The sequence below is a fragment of the Cygnus atratus genome, chromosome 2 (genome assembly GCF_013377495.2).
Source record: "Cygnus atratus isolate AKBS03 ecotype Queensland, Australia chromosome 2, CAtr_DNAZoo_HiC_assembly, whole genome shotgun sequence".
In the NCBI taxonomy this organism is placed as follows: Eukaryota; Metazoa; Chordata; class Aves; order Anseriformes; family Anatidae; genus Cygnus; species Cygnus atratus.
In genome coordinates this window covers 31,856,714-31,873,040 of record NC_066363.1, presented here as the reverse complement: position 1 = coordinate 31,873,040, position 16,327 = coordinate 31,856,714, and the positions used below count along the sequence as shown (strand labels likewise).

Sequence of the window (16,327 nt, the reverse complement as noted above, 5' to 3'; positions counted from 1 at the left end):
CCTGGCCTTGCCGTGTCCCTGTATGGCGGCTGCATGGCAGAGTGGTCAGTGTATGTTTAGAGGATAAGGTTTGCTCAGTGCTTGTGGGGCCGTGGCTTCTTGTCTCTTTTCTCTTGGGTTTCAGCACTCATCATTCTTCTAGAGGGTAGATACCAAAGAAAAGGCTGCTGATGCTATGTTCCTAGTGTACATTTTATTAACGTGCAATTCTTGCATTGTCAGCAGCTGCCCCTATCCTAGGGATGCTCACTGTCTGCTTAGGCATCAGCCTTGCTCTTCAGAGAGGTCAAGAGATTAGTGTTGATGATTTCGCAGAAAAGTGTGTTTTATAGAGCACAAGTGCATTAAGAAATTCACAGAACTTAATCAAGAAGTATTTTCAACGAGCTACTGGCTGTTGGCTCAATAATTAGAGTTACGGCACATTAATTTAAATGTGTGCAGTGTATGCAGTGTTGGTTTTAGGTTAGTCTGTAGTTTAAACGGAAGTTTTTGAAACATTCTGTATGGGGATGGGAGGAATGTGGGAGCGAATTTAAATACTCAATGAGAAAAAAAAGATGTTTGTTTCTATTTCAGATAAGTGTCTTATCCTTCGATTTGTTTTATGGAGAAATCAAATTGTGCATGTGTACACATAAACAGAGTACATATATGTACACACACATGCAGAAGGCATGCATTTGTGTATGTTTGTGTGTATATAGTTCCTGTTGACTGAGAAATAGTGTGGGGAGGTTATTTTCTATCTCGTAGCCAGTAACTGCTGATGTTAATAACAGAACTGAATGCTTACAGTGTTAGTACTTTTTTTTTTTTATGTATTTGCAAACTTTTAAAAATATAATTAGAGAGTACTTTGCAGACTGGAATTTCTTTTGGTTTCATGGTTGTCTTTCAACTGTATCTTGAATTCTTTAGAGTAAAATTATTTTTAAAAGATTTGTTCTCTATTCTTTAATGTTGAAACCTTTCCTGTTCTTTTTTTTTTTTTCCCCCCCTTCATGTTTTGCATGTGATAGACAAGTTCCAATCTTTAAGGCTGCTTAATATCTCTAAATTAAACTTAAGTTTCTGGAGGGTATCACTTACGCAGTGTTTTGAATAAAGGGATGGCTTACTCTTCTGCTTGCATGTCCATTGTAGTCTCTCAAGTCTGTCATTCCAGACATTTCTTTACTTCACGTTTGTGTCCTCTCGTCTTCCTTCTTTCTGTTTGTTCCTTTTTTTGTTTTTGTTTTTAAACTACTAGTCTATGCTGACTATGACCCATATGCTGTGGCAGGCGTGTGTAATGACCATGGCAAGACATACGCACTGTATGCTATCACAGTCCATCGGCGAAATCAAAACAGTGAAGAGACATGGAAGACGTATCGGCGTTACAGTGACTTCCATGACTTTCACATGAGGATCACTGAGCAGGTAATTTGTCTCACAGAAATCCTTTAAGGTTTCTTTGAAAGGTGTTTTTTCTGTGTGATGGTATGGCATAAGTATTGGCTTTCTCAAAGTGAGTTAAGATGCAGAGTTCCAGCATTATATTATTTTGCATTAAGGTATACTTTTAAATCATTAATATAATAAATTATTTGTACCAAGCAGTTTACAGGTGCACCTGTTTAGTTCCCGATGCCGAGGCATTAGATTGCTTTAATAAAAGGATATGGTACTAAATAAACTTGTTTTCTTTCTTCCCTTTGCTCAGATTTACTGTGAAATGTTTGTATGGAAGTGCTATTGGTCTGGAACAGTAGCATAGTTCATCTGTTATATTTGTCACAGAGATTAAGAAATAAAAACTCAGTTTGGAAAATACATATTTAGGTTTTAAGCAAAATGTTAAGGATTGGTGGGTTTCAGAAGGGACAGATGTTGGCATTTCAGTGTACTGCTAGACATTCTTTTTATTTGATATACTTGTACACTCATGTTCTTAACTTATCCTTAAATGAAAGAAAAAAAATGTGCAAGATGCTTGTAATTCACTGAAGTACAAAGTAAAACCTAAGATTTTTTATTTCTCCTTTTTTTTTTTTTTTCAAAACTGAATTAAAATTAATAATAATCCCTTGTCTGGTGAAACAGGTATGGATTACCTGATCTTATTTTTGTGCTTCATTGTAGCATCTCCGAAACTCCCAACCAATATTGTGCTGTTTTGAAAGTAAAATTGAAATTCTTACTGAGTTTGCAGACACAAGAATGTCACTAGTGTGGTGAACTTTCTTGTGTGCATGTCTGAGATACTTTTATTGAGATCTTGTGGGTAAATGTTAGAATCTTTTATATAAAATTAATAGAAGGGACAGGGTTTTTTTTTGGTGGGGTGGGGTGGGAAATAGGCACTCAATCCAAAATGAAATTGAAGTTGTCTCTGTTTATAGTATCTGTATGGGCTTTTTTTTATTTTTTTAAAGTAATGAATTCACAGAATCATAAAACGACTTGAGTTAGAAGGGACCTTAAAGATCACCTAGTTCCAACCCCCCTGCCATGGGCAGGGACACCTCCCACTAGATCAGATTGCCCAGGTCCTTGTCCAACCTGGCCTTGAACACCTCCAGGGATGGGGCATCCGCAGTTTCTCTGGGCAACCTGTTCCAGTGCCTCACCACCCTCTAAGTGAAGAATTTCCTCCTAACATCTAATCTAAATCTCCCCTCTTTTAGTTTAAAACCATTCCCCCTTGTCCTATCGTTATCTGCCTGAGCAAAAAGTTGCTCTTCATCTTTTTTATAAGCCACCTTTAAGTATTGAAAAGCTCCAATGAAGACTCACCGGAGATCTTTTAGGAAGGTGTACAAGTTATCTTGATGTATAGTCATAACCTTACCAACTTCCGCCCAAATAATAATGATAAATCTTGAATCCAATGTTTTTGAGTGTGTGTGATGACATATGAATAACTTGTAGACTATACTAGCATATGTCTGTATTTTGAAACTCAATATCACTTGGTATGTTTGGAAATTAAATTTTGCCCTTGACTGTCCCGAGAGTTTGCATGTACTTATTCTTGACAGCCTACCTTCATTTTGGCATCTCCAGGGAGCCTGAGTTCTAGTCTTCGGTGCAGAAATTATTTCCCAGGTATTATATGGTAGAAATAATGACCACTATAATTTCTGAGGTTACACGGTGATTAGAACCTCCTTTGAACACAGAACGAAAATCTTTTTTTTTTTTTTTTTTTTCTAGTTTGAAAATCTGGCAAATATACTGAAACTTCCTGGCAAAAAGACATTTAACAATATGGACAGAGAATTCTTGGAAAAGAGGAAAAAAGATTTAAATGCATATTTGCAGGTAAGCTGTTACGTCTTTTGGTTGGCATTTTTTTTTCCTAAGGTAGATAATTTGCTAGCATTTTTTGGTGGTGGTGTGTTTTTTTTTTTTAAAGCACTAAACAAAATGCTGTTTTAAGTGTCCCAACTGAAACTAAATGCCAAATTTAATTTTGAATAAACAGAAATTTCATAGAAACATCATCAGTACTTCCTGATATTACTACAGAAGGGTTCAGGACTTCAGTTTTGAGATAATGCTAGCTAAAATTTGGATAATTTTCTAACAGAATTCATCCAAATAAATAATGGAGATACTCAATAGTATACCATAAGAAGTTTAAACTTATTATTATCTAGTCAGTTGGCCATCTCTGTGCTCTTTTGGTTTATTCTCAGCTGTTTCTGCCCTCATTCCCCTTGAGCTGGTGAGGTTACTATTGTGTTGTGTTTTTTTTTTTTTTTTTTAACACTACACCACTTAACTTTCTTTCATTGCACTCATTTTTGTGGTTAATTTCTCTTGTGCCATTGTGTAAGGATTGGCACAGCACCCACTCTGCTCTGTAGCAGAACCACACAACTTCTCCATTCAGATAAGGCCTAGCTTTGACTTCACAGAGACTTCCCGTTGACTGACTTGATGGACGTGTTAATAAATAATGAAAGCGTATTTTTCTGTGAGATGTAATAATTAACATATAAGCTAAAATTATAGAAATTACCAGGCAGCAGATTGTTTCCATCTTTAGAGTAGCGTTGGAATAAAATTTAGAGAATGGATGAAAAAATACATTGCAAGATACGGTGTTTTTGGGCATGGTAAACTTTTACTAAACTGCATGACCTTTTTCATAATTAATTAAAAAGTGCCCTTCAACAATTACTTTACTCAGCTCCTGTTAAATCCTGAAATGATGAAAGCTTCTCCAGCTCTAGCCCATTATGTGTATGACTTCCTGGAGAATAAAGCCTACAGCAAAGGGAAGGGAGATTTTGCACGGAAGGTAAGAATGTTTTGCACTATTAGGGAAACTTTAGTAGAGCATTTATTAGTGTGATGACTGCATTAAATGGAGATATTTAACCGATATTAAGCAGCTTTATAGCACTTTCAAAAAAGATTTCAAGTGAGTTGTTTTAATATTTGTGAATAACAAAGTATTTCAGGGTACACAGAACCGAAAATGTACCATTTCTATAGCAGGTACATTTATTTGTATGACAATAAAATCAAAATTTTGAACTGGGCACCACATATTGCACTAAGAGTTTATAAAACATGTTTTTGTTGCAAATTACTTTGTCAGTGACATCTGTGATTTTTTTTTGTTAGTCTCATTCCTTCTAATATCCTTTTTCAAATCTTTGCTCTGTATTTGCTGTTGTTACCATGCTGTCCACTCTTCAGCCGAAAAGATGAAATGCATTTCCCTTCAGAAGCAGCTGCTGTGTGTTTAATTGTTGTAAACGTTCAGAGCCATTGATCATATTCAGAGCTCTGAGCTGTGCATCCTTTTTGTTAAGCTATCAGAAATATTCAGAGAACTGTTGGCCAGTCTCTGCATTTTGCTGCATTTTGTAATGAACTTAAGCAACTGGAGTTGTTCCTTATATTATTGTTCTCTAGAACAATGTGATACTTCTCATAGTGTATTAATTTACTAGTGTCCTCACAGATTATACAATTCTGGTTAAACGTCTTCCCCTTCAGATGGACACGTTTGTAAACCCACTGCGTAACTCTATGAGAAATGTATCAAATGCAGTCAAGTCTCTCCCTGACAGCCTGGCAGAGGGAATGACTAAAATGTCAGACAACATGGGTAAAATGTCAGAGAGATTGGGACAAGACATAAAGCAATCATTTTTCAAGGTAAGAAAATATTTGGTAGTTAACGCGTACCAGTGAATTAATAGGAGACTAGCTATCAAGTCATTTAAACTCACGTTGTGTGCTATAATGAAAAGTTACATCAATAGACAGGAAAGCAATCTGTTTTATACCTATGTACTTCTAATAATGTTCAGCAGTCATTATAACACATATGTAGAGTTCTCTTTGGTATTATGTAACATATTTGAAGATGGAATTTATGCAGGGACCCTTTAATTCAGGGCAGCCACTTGAGAAGAATATGGTTGGTAAAAATTGAATACTCCTCCGTTCTCATAAAACTGGGTTGTGGCATTTGCCTCTTTCAATAGCAAAAGAACATATGTACTGGAACTTAGAATAAGGAGAGAGCTTCTTTTCTGCTTATTCCTTGCTGAATTCTGTTTTTAATCAAATTTTCTTCCTGCCTGTCCTGTCATCTACAGCTGTTATCTTTTCTTATCTGTTGTATTCCTAAAATACAACACCTTAAAGGTGTGGAGTAGTAGCAAGGCATGCTATCCAGAAGTCCCATAAATTAGTAATCTTACCCTCTTTTCCCTCACCCTATTACTTGTTTTGCTGTAAGGTCCTGTGGTCAGGGATCATTCCATTGTATAGTAACAAAACATTTATAGTAGATGTAGAACTGTAACCAAGATGAGTTAACCCTTAAACTATGAAAGGGAAGAACAAATCTGTGATGTATGGTTTTGTTGTTTGTTTGTTTGGTTTTTTTTTTTTTGTTGTTTGTTTTTTTAAATGTTGCTTGTGAGAGAATGACCACCTCTGGACTTTCTCATTGCTGGTAGCTTCCCTGGTGTGTACGTCTGCAGTTATACTCACTGGGAATTCTTGTGATAAAGAGCAATTATCTAAAGAAACATCAGTCCGATATGGATTTATAGATGTTTTTCAGTTGAAGCGCTAGGCACTTGGGAAAATATGTGGACTGTCTGAATGGTATTGATAACTTCAGCAGCTACTGGAGAATACATGCAAGACTTGATTTGTTGGAAGACAAAAGGTCTGCTTTATGTTTATCCGCTTCACTATATAACTGACTTTTGGCCAGTTTGGTTTTCATTTTCATAATCATTTTGGTTAGAATAGCAATAAATCAGGTTTGTTTTCATACAGTATTTTCCTTCATAAACATTACATTTTTGATTTCATTGCAGGTGCCTCCTTTGATCCAGAAAACCTATTCAGACCCTGACCATTGCCGTGTTGCAGCACCAATTGATGACAATGTGAGTCTGACGCTTGTCCCTTCAAAGATGAATCTTCTAAAATCAAATTAAAGATTTAGTTACTTCGTTAAGCAATGTATTTATCTTCCGACAAATAAACCACTTAAAAACTACTTATTTTTTAAAAAAGAAACTTATATGCTCCCTTTTAAAATTAACATTTTTTAGTACTAAAATAGATTGCATGACAGTGCAGTAACTTAAAATTCATATGACACTGCTTTGGTGTTTTGTATTTTTTTTTATATATTTGCTTTTTTTTTTTTCTGTCATCTTCCTATTTCTTTCTGTTCAGTGGTAGTACGATACCAGACTGTTATATTGTATTACATTATTTCAGTTGTCTTTTTATAGAGTCTGGTTTCTGAGGTGACCTTTTAGGGAGCATTCATTTAATGGATCAGAAGTAGTGTTTGGTATGTTTTGAAGAGAGGGAAGAAAAAAAAAAAAAAAAACAACTTCATATATTCCTGAATAATAAACTTTCAGTATGTGGATACCTTGAATGTATGAGGTAATAATATTAGGGAACTTGATGGTGAAGTTTAAGCTCTTGAAGTTATCATAACTATGGTATTTTGCTATTGTTTTGATTGAAACATTGATCATATATGTGAAAACAATTGCAGAGGGGAAAAAAAAACGAAACCTTCATCTTTAAGTAGGACAGAAAGGCCATACGATTACCAGTGATTATATGCAATTTGCTATGGTCATAAGTCTGCACCTGTTCTGCCTTTCACGTTTCATGTTTTTTAGTCACATCAAAGCATTCCAGTTTGTCTTCCTGTGCATAACTGCTATGATGGCTTGGTAGATGTATTTTTACTCAAATAACTTAGATTTGTTCTTCTGGGTTTTCTTTTTACCTCATTGTTTTTCATTAAATCAGACTATTTATCTGTAAATTTGTAATTACAAATGTGTATCTTCTAACACTCCTGAAGCTGCTATTTTTGCATGGGAAAAATTAATATAGTTCAAATATATGAGCAGCTTCTCCACAAATATTTCACTGATCTTCTGTAAAGCGAATAGAAGCTTCAGTTCTGAACTGCTGTGAATTCTACACAAACTACAGTCACTAAATCAGACAAAAATATGTCAATTTGAATAGAATTTTACATTTCTTATTTCTTAAGCTAGGGGAAAGAATACTGTAAAAGTGAGGCATGGATCCACGGCGCCTTCAGCTGAATGATGAATCAACTGCGTTCCATTTGTATATAAAAATGTTCTTGGTACTCTTAACCACAGTTCTAGCCTTAGAAACTCACTCTGAAGTGAGATGTACCTGTGTACCCAACAAGTAAAATAAAAATTCTCCAGTAGCAATGAGGTCTTGCTGCTTCTTCTGTGGTAGCATTAACAATGTAGTGCAAACATGAGTAAAATGCAGGTGAAGTTGCACCGCTTGTTGAAACCAGTCTTCCAGTTAGAGCATTTCAGATTTAAAATAGAACACCAAACCATGAAGGTTATATGTGGAATGTAAAAATCCTAATCCAAAACCACAGAAAAGGTATTGAGTCTTTATGTTTTTCTGAGGATATAAGATAATTTTAATTTTTAATTTGCTATTCTATAAAGTTTTTATAATGAATATAAAGTTTAGGTAATGACTGAGTCAAAAAATCACATTCATTGTATTTGAGATAAACAACTGTGGTCTTTTGTGCAGTACTGTGCAATACAGTAACTCCAAATGCTATGTTTTTATGTAATAGTTTAAGATGTGCTATTAACATGAAGTTTAGATTGCTGTAGTTTGGCATATAAGCAGGCTTTGTTGTTAGCAGCTAATGTTGTTAGCAGCTACTGTAGGATACAAAATAATAACAGAGGAAAAATTAATACTCTTACTAAAATTTAGTAAACTTCCTCAAACTTTAATATTTTAAAAATAATGTAGATGTTGACTGTCACTGCAAATGTACACTATCCATCTTTAAAAACAATTTCACTTAGTTACTGAATCCCCTATATTAGGATTTCAATATTTTTTTTTTGTCCTGTGAAATAGCTACTAAAAACTGTACCTTTCTTGAGCTGAAATAAGTTTACTAATTGATCCTATTTTTACTCGGTCAGGTGGATGACAATATCCCGCTTAGAGTAATGCTCCTCCTGATGGATGAAGTCTTTGATTTAAAGGAAAGAAATCAGTGGTTAAGAAGAAATATAAAAAATCTGCTTCAACAGCTTATTAGAGCAACATATGGTGACACAATTAACAGGTACTGTTTTTCTTGTAGAGAGATATTGTGTAAGTGAAGCTATTTAGAATGTGTCTAGAAATCCTTTTTGGTATTGCTCAGCTACTGTGTTTTATATCTTCTTGCCTTCCCCTTTAAAGAGGATTGGGAAAGGAAGTGCAAACGTGCTGTAAAAAGGTGATACACACAGTGTTGCTGAAAGACCAGTTCTGGTCACTCTTACGTGCCACAGAACTTCCACAAAAGTTTTCACATATCCACAAGAGTTCATGGCTTTTGTGACTGGAACTTAATACTAATGGTATAAATTTTTTCACCTGTTTTAACATTATACTTTTTGCTGTTAATACTTTTCATTACTTTCTGCCCTATTTCTGGTTTCATCTCTTTGGTGCTACAAATGATGCACTAGCACTATCAAGTTGGGTGAACTGTACTTGTACTTAGTCGGTATGTTACCTTTTTCCTCTCACTTTAAAAGATGGAGGAGAGAAAGGTAAAACGCTACTGTGGGATCCCACAATTACGTCTCTGTAATTCAGACATACCCCTTTCATTCATGTGCAAAGCAAATTAGTAGTGCTAAATAATTAATGTTTATTGTTAATTTACAAACTTAGAATTCTACTGCTTCCACGTTTTCCTTTCTAATCATTTATTTTTGAAAAGTAAGTAAAAATAAAGAACGAAGTCTTCTAGAAGCAATTTAATTACATTAAGTTGTCGATTTGGTATGGGGCCGTGAATCAAAACTTGATTTCTGTCAGTGAGAAGTGCGCTTTCTATTACAATGAGGAAATTCCCAAAAGAGTACTTTGTACCATTCATGAGTATATTTGTAGTGTTTTCATTATCACTATTTCAGATAAATAGTTTTCATGGTACCGGTAGTGGTGATGCCTTGTAATAATATAGCACCGGCTTGCTTTCAAATACTTCCTAGTGGGAAGATGATAATTATGTTGAGACCTGTGCTTCCAAAATCAAGCTAGTCTATTGAACAGCTCTGTGAACAATTTTTGCTGCCTTCAGATTGTGATATAACAAACTAGCTGAGTTTGTACACAGACGGCAGCTTTCTTAATGCAGAGATATGTGCAGAACTATTTTCCTTCTGCATTTGGGACTATTCCAGATGCTTACAGCTTCTTCTGGTTCAGTAGTCGGGCCTTGTTTTAGCAGATCCTTAAAATTGAATGACATTCTGCTGCAAAGTTCTGTTTTTACTTTTTTTTTTTTTAAATTCAAATTTTTTTTTAGGAAGTCAGTCCTGGGATTTCGATGATGCACAGATGTTTATAGCATTTCTGTAAACATGCCAAATCTGAATATTGAGCTGTGTGTACGTGTCGAAGAAAGAAGGTCAAACTTTATGATCAGTCAATTTATGTTCAAGATTACAAAGTAACTTCATACATAAGTAGGATAATTTGAAATTTTAAGTCAGTTCTTTGCTTACAGAAGCAGAATTTGAAGAACACTCCATGAAGAGGAGAACTCTGCAAGCAGAACATTTATATAACACCGAAGGGAGATGTAATGTCAGTTTTCCAACCTGCTTAGTCGTCATGCATTTGCTCAAATGGAAAAAGGCTTTAATTTTAGCAGCGTTCAAAGAGTGATCAGTGAGCTTAGATTTTTATCCTGAGAATTGGTGTTTGCCTTCCTGATGTGCAGCTTTATAGAACCTATGTACGGAGTTGGAGAAAAGCTGAAGTTACACTTTGTTTGCACCAGAGTGCTTTTCAAAATGCTATGCTTTTTTTTTCTCTATGTTGTAACAACAAAATGAGACTTTGTTGCTTTGATTTTAGGAAAATAGTTGATCATGTTGACTGGATGACATCTCCTGAACAAGTAGCAGATGCTGTAAAACGCTTCAGGTACATCTTTTATGACACATGTTAAATATAAAGTGCTTGTCAATTGATATCTAATATCTGCGTATCACTTCCATTCATTTTGTGTGAGGAAATTATTACTGTACAGAAATACAGTTTGAGTAAGTCCTTCTTCTTAATTGTTTTAAGTGAGTGAAAGTATTTGTCACGTGGAGAAAAATGTTTTACAGTTTTCTCTTTTTCCTTAAAGTTCTTTGTTAACTGGCCCTGAAGAGCTGTGGTATTGTTATATCTCTGAATTCAGGATGTGACTGAATGAAGTGTCTTGTTTTCCTTGATGAAGGCATGTGCATGCCCAGTCTTAAAAGTCAAGCAGTTGTTAATACTAAAACCCCTAGCTCTATGCTAATACATGTTCCATACAAGATGGAACAATTGAACTGAAGTCTGAGTTTGAATTTGTCAAAGACCCTCATACAACAATCTGCATGTTACATCACTTTCTTTCTAGAAGTCTTAATGGCTTCTGCAAAATTTGTTGAGCAATAGCCCCACCCCCCACCCCTTGCCTTTTTCTTGGGGTGTGGGGTGGGGTGAAAGATGTACAGTAGGATAACCTATTAGCCAAAGGGTCATACTTTAGAGATACTCTGTTATTCTTTAATAAAGTTGAGTAAAAACACGTGTGTCTTACTCAAAAAGAATGCGTCATTCACTGAGGAAAAAATAGCTTTTCAGACAGAGGTATGTGTTTTGCATGGGGCATTATAGTATAATGAAATGACCTCATCTCAGATTTAGCGTGTTCATAGGTTAACTTCTGTCAGAGATCTGTTGAAATAATTAATAGACCTAAGGCTACAGTCTGTCAGTGGCAATGGAGACTGATTGGTAAAAGCAAATTTTAGATATATTTTATGCAACAAGGTATGTGGTATTTGAATGTTCCTGTGCTATAGTAGCGTGAAGTTAACCACGAATAGATTGAGTGCATCATACTTCCTGCTTTGGATTATTCCTTTTTCACCTTTCTTTTCCCTTCTCTGATATTTAAAGTGTGTTAGGTTCTCTATAATTACTTTCTTGTATTTATTTTATGAGATAGCTTGGAAGGGATTAAAAAGAGCCTTTCACTTGATTAAAATGTTAATGTATCTTGACAGATTTGCTTTTGTTACAGAGATGCTTTTTGGCCCAATGGCATTTTAGCAGAGACTGTTCCACGGAGAGACAAAGCTATTAGAATGAGAACAAGAGTGGCAGGGAAGACCAAATTACTGGAGGTAATGCCAGGTAAGTGGGTTTGTGTTTGAAGCTAAATAATCCTTACCATCTAGTGGTGCTGGAGTTAATGTTAGTGTTCTTGTTGATTTACTGAAACGTTGACTTATTAACTGTGTCCAAATGAAAGAGGTTTTAATTATTAATGCACTGAAAATCTTCATGTGTGGTACCTTTGCAACTGTAGTTCTTAGAACCAACCCTCTAGTTTCACTAGAGGATTTAAGCTTAGTACATTAAAAATATATATTCCAATGCAGCATGATTTCACCATAAAAAAGCATACTTATTTTTTGTATATTTTCCACATATACAGTGTGAAAGAGAAGTAATTTTCAGAGATCCTCTCTGCTGTAAGAGAACTGTTAGCTTAATCATGTTATGTATAACAGAGGTACTGTTACTTCAGATTTCAAGTGACATAATTTTTGAAAAATTTATACAAATTAGTCAAAAAGACTTAATATTCAGTTTAAATTTGTTGTTATCAGGAAGAATTTAATTTAAACATGTGTAATTTTTATTTTTGTAGATGAGCTGAAGCACATCATAGGCGCTGAGACAACTCGAAAAGGCATTCTTCGGGTCTTTGAAATGTTCCAGCACACTCAACTGAATAAGAGAATGGTGTATGTCTTTCTGGAGAGATTCCTAGAAACCTTATTTCCACAAAATAAGTTCCATGAGCTCTTCAACAAACTGCATTCACGGTCAAAGCAGATGCAGAGGTACAAACAGAGACTACACACTACTCAAGCGCCTTCCTTGCAGAAAAGGTGACACTTCAAACCTATTAAGCTGGTGTATGTTTGTCCAGGACTAATTACTTGGGCAGATTCTCTGGGGCTTCAAACTCACATGCTGTTACTTCTGCACCAGTCTTTTAGTGTCACATATTAGATTATTAATGCATCTGTAAGACCTGTGGATCTTCTCATCTTCACTTGTAATTCAACCACTACCAGAAGGGTTTGTGTGTCTTAAATGATTTGGTGCGTCTTCATGCAACATTGAGAAGAATACTGGCCCATTATATAAGAATGCTGATTCCTTCCGTTCCTGAGTTGATGTTTGCCAGCAATGAAAAGTGCCAGACTGTTTGAGTGAAGCACAACAGCTATGGCGATACAGTGGAGGAAAAGAATGTTTTGGCACTGGGAGATAGTGCAATGTGTGAGAATCAGGTGGAATTGTTCTACCTTACGGCTGTTGAGACTCTGTAGGGCTTATTTAACATTCCTGTAAAGGCTGAGCTAACATGAAAAGCAGTCTCTGGAACAGCAGGTTCATAGGGGAGGGGAGATACAGTTACGCCCCCATCATAAAAGTATATTTATTAAAGAAAAGTTGGGGTAATGTGGTTTTTATGCCACATAAAGTTTACCTTTTATGTTTTGAAAAATAAACTAACATCTATCGGGGGGTTTAGTAAAGGCAGAGGTGCAGTAGAAATAAACCCTTTATTCTGATTATTCTGTAGCTCTAAGGGCCATACTCTGCTCTTACAGCACCTGGCATACATTTTGCATGTAACTTCAGTGGAGAAGGGGCATCATATTTATGTTCAATTGGTGTATTTGAACATATGTCAAGTTGATAGTTGTAGAAGGAAGGGGGTACATGTTTCAAAGAGGATAGACATATCATGTTAGAAGATGAGGAAATGGCACGAAGAAACAGTTCTCACACAACTCCCCTCTTAAAATCTGAAACACTTCGGGTGTAAAAGACTGTCCTACCCAATTGAAGGATTCCCTACCTTTGGGTGTGCAAGCCTCATGGGAAAAATGTTAGAATTAGTTGGTTCCTTACAGATAAAAGATTTCATTAGTCATATGCAAACATTTGGAAATTCCTGAATGCATCTCAGTGTATATATGAAAATAAAAAGGAGATAAAACTACAATATTTTTTTAAATATTTTTTTTATTTTTTTGCATAGTGTAAAATTTTAATAAAAGTTTGACATCAAGGCCCCACATCCATCTGTTTAGTTTCATCGAATAATTTCTGTCCAACTAAAACTAAAGTAACATGAGTAATCCTGTTTGGCCACAGCATATCTCAGTTTGTGTTTTCTTTTTCATAGTCCCCTGCTGTTTATGAGCACCACTATCCAGGTGAATAGAAAGATCCTGCAGAGTCCATATTTTTTCTGAACACTAAATACAGGGTAAGATACAGCTATTGATCAAGGATCCTTATAGCAATTTGTGTCGAAATGGGAACAAATGATCCTTTTATGCAAGGGGGGAACACAGACTTTTTATGAAAGTGTTCTAAGAGAAGATAGAAAGCTCTTAAAGGACCTAGTTAAATTGACTGAAGCCTCTATATAGATATTTTGTTTTCTTACGGACTCTATTCACACAATGTAGCCTTTTATCATACTACTTAATGGTGATCATATTGTACTGTTAACATTCTCATACAGTATGCATGGGCTCAAGTGCACTTGTTTTTTTCTTTATTGCAGAACTAAATACTGTAAATTAAATCCCTTTCTTTTATAATTTCTAGGAAGACAAGTTGGCAAATATGTATGAATCCTTCCCCCTTCCTCTCTGCAGGTTTTGTAGAAGCGTGGATTAAGTGCTGTTGAGTTTAACAAAATTCTTGAGTTCCTGTGTGAAGTAATCAATATAGCCAGCTACTATTGTTTACATGTCTGTATCTTCCTCTGATGTCAGGGTATACTCTGTTATACCTGATATCTGACTGATAAAGATCATTCAGCAATTGTTCTTGGTGATATAGTAAATATATCATTGATACTACCAAACCTAATTTATATCTTTTAAATCACTGAATTAGTTATGCAGTATGAAAATGGGAAGTTTAAATACTGTTTTGTCAAATCTGTGGAGCCTCTTTTCTGTCTGCAGGTACCATGAAAAAAAAAATCAAGAGTGAATGTGTGCAAATTTGGGATTTTCTTAATTGTCTTGTACATTTCTGTACAAAAAAAAAAAATAATATCTCTAGGAATGTGAACTGAACATAATACAATGTGTTTGTTAGTCATTTTACGTAATGAATTTATTACATATATATACTTATACACACATTTATATACATGTGTGTGCATATGTATATATGTACTAAAGTTCTGTCTTCTGTATTTAATTACAGAACTTGGCTTCCTAATTCAGTGGTGCCTGTTAGCTGGCAAGAATGATCAGAAATGAATACTTTTTGTTTAAAAGTTTGTATGTATCTTTATTTAAGTGGTTTTCCTGTTGACGATTTAAAATATCTGCCCTGTCAACCCATGCAGCCTGTTATCCTATAAAGTCTCCAAAACTGAATGTTAATATACAGCACTTAAGTTTCTGGATGTGTATTCTGGCCTTTGGGTGCTGTGACTGGCTGCCGAAAATTGTGCCATTGTCAACAAATGCACTTGTTTTAGCCTTAATTATTTTTAAGAGAAAATGAGCAATTCAGTTTTTCATTTGGTTCATCCTCAAGCTTGTGCTGCTGGTGTTTGCTAGAACTAAACAGTAAATTTTAAGTGCTACCAGAATGTGTACCAAAATAAAAATATATGAATTCCACAATCTAAATTTTAATTTTGTGCAATATTTTCATTAAATGCATGTGTATTTGAATAACTGTAAAATAAATGAATTTTTAATGTTTTGAAGTCTAGGTTAAAAATGTCTTCTCAGCTAAACAATTTTGCATTCTGTTGTTGCGTTAGTTTATTTAAGGACTTGTTTTAAAAGTCTTATTTGTTACTCCTCTGTTAATTCCCTTGTTCTTAATGATCATTGCTCAATTGAGCATAGCTCATACATTACAAGGGAAAAATCTGAAGAGCACATCTCATGAATATAGCTGTTATAAATTACTTGTGCATATCATTGTACAGTAAGTGTCAGCTGTGTGCCTAATTGTTCTATTAATGCTTTTTCCCTCCCTTCCCCATCCTGTCGTTTCCGTAATAAAGAATGAACATGAAACAGACTGCCAGGGTCACTTCTACTGGAAGGCTGAGGACTCTGAATTATTTTTTTTTGGAGTTTGCATTTATGTTCTGTCCAAAGCTAAAAAAAAATAAAATTACACTAATAAAGTATTAACAGGATTATGATGAGTCTCACTGTTTATTTGAAAAATAACTTTCTCACTAGCAGGTATGAATGTTTCTTGGGTCTGGGAGCAAAAAATCACTGAAGATAAATATTGCTGTTAAGTGCTGCTTAAAAAAAAAAAGGTAATTTCCTGATTTTAGAATGCTTTATAAACTGGTTTTACTTTTAACAAGTGAATCACTACATTCATTCTCAATCGGCATTTTTAGTGTCCTGTATTCTAAAAGGATATATACAGAAACTGTGTAATTATATGGTGCATGCTTTTTTTTTTTTTTTAACTATTTTGCTTTTTTCCCCTGGGTTTATTTTTGCAGCAGCTGGATCTACCATGGGAGAGCACAATTGTTACCCTTGATATATTTATTCCAGCTGTTTCACATTCATCAAAAAGATGTCCTGAGCTACAGAGATGTTAGTTCTTTGACCCTAGGGTAAAGTGTTTACTGTTTTCACTAACTTGCACAATGTTGCTA

General features: G+C 34.9%; 1 protein-coding gene across 3 annotated transcripts in view; it reads left to right on the top strand.

Annotated features, from left to right (window-relative positions):
* SNX13 (sorting nexin 13) overlaps positions 1-15,838 on the top strand; it is a 68,265-nt gene extending 52,427 nt beyond the window's left edge. For 2 of the 3 annotated variants that reach the window (XM_035562485.2, XM_035562484.2), the window contains 10 exons: positions 1,286-1,425; positions 3,202-3,309; positions 4,184-4,294; positions 5,002-5,163; positions 6,345-6,416; positions 8,508-8,653; positions 10,447-10,515; positions 11,654-11,766; positions 12,287-12,482; positions 13,844-15,838. In XM_035562485.2, the coding sequence (XP_035418378.1) occupies positions 1,286-1,425; positions 3,202-3,309; positions 4,184-4,294; positions 5,002-5,163; positions 6,345-6,416; positions 8,508-8,653; positions 10,447-10,515; positions 11,654-11,766; positions 12,287-12,482; positions 13,844-13,913 (1,187 nt within the window). In that variant the 3' untranslated portion in view covers positions 13,914-15,838. Of the gene's footprint in view, positions 1-1,285; positions 1,426-3,201; positions 3,310-4,183; positions 4,295-5,001; positions 5,164-6,344; positions 6,417-8,507; positions 8,654-10,446; positions 10,516-11,653; positions 11,767-12,286 lie in introns of all 3 variants that reach the window. The other variant, XM_050708993.1, reaches the window with a different exon arrangement.
* Positions 15,839-16,327: the final 489 nt, after the last annotated feature.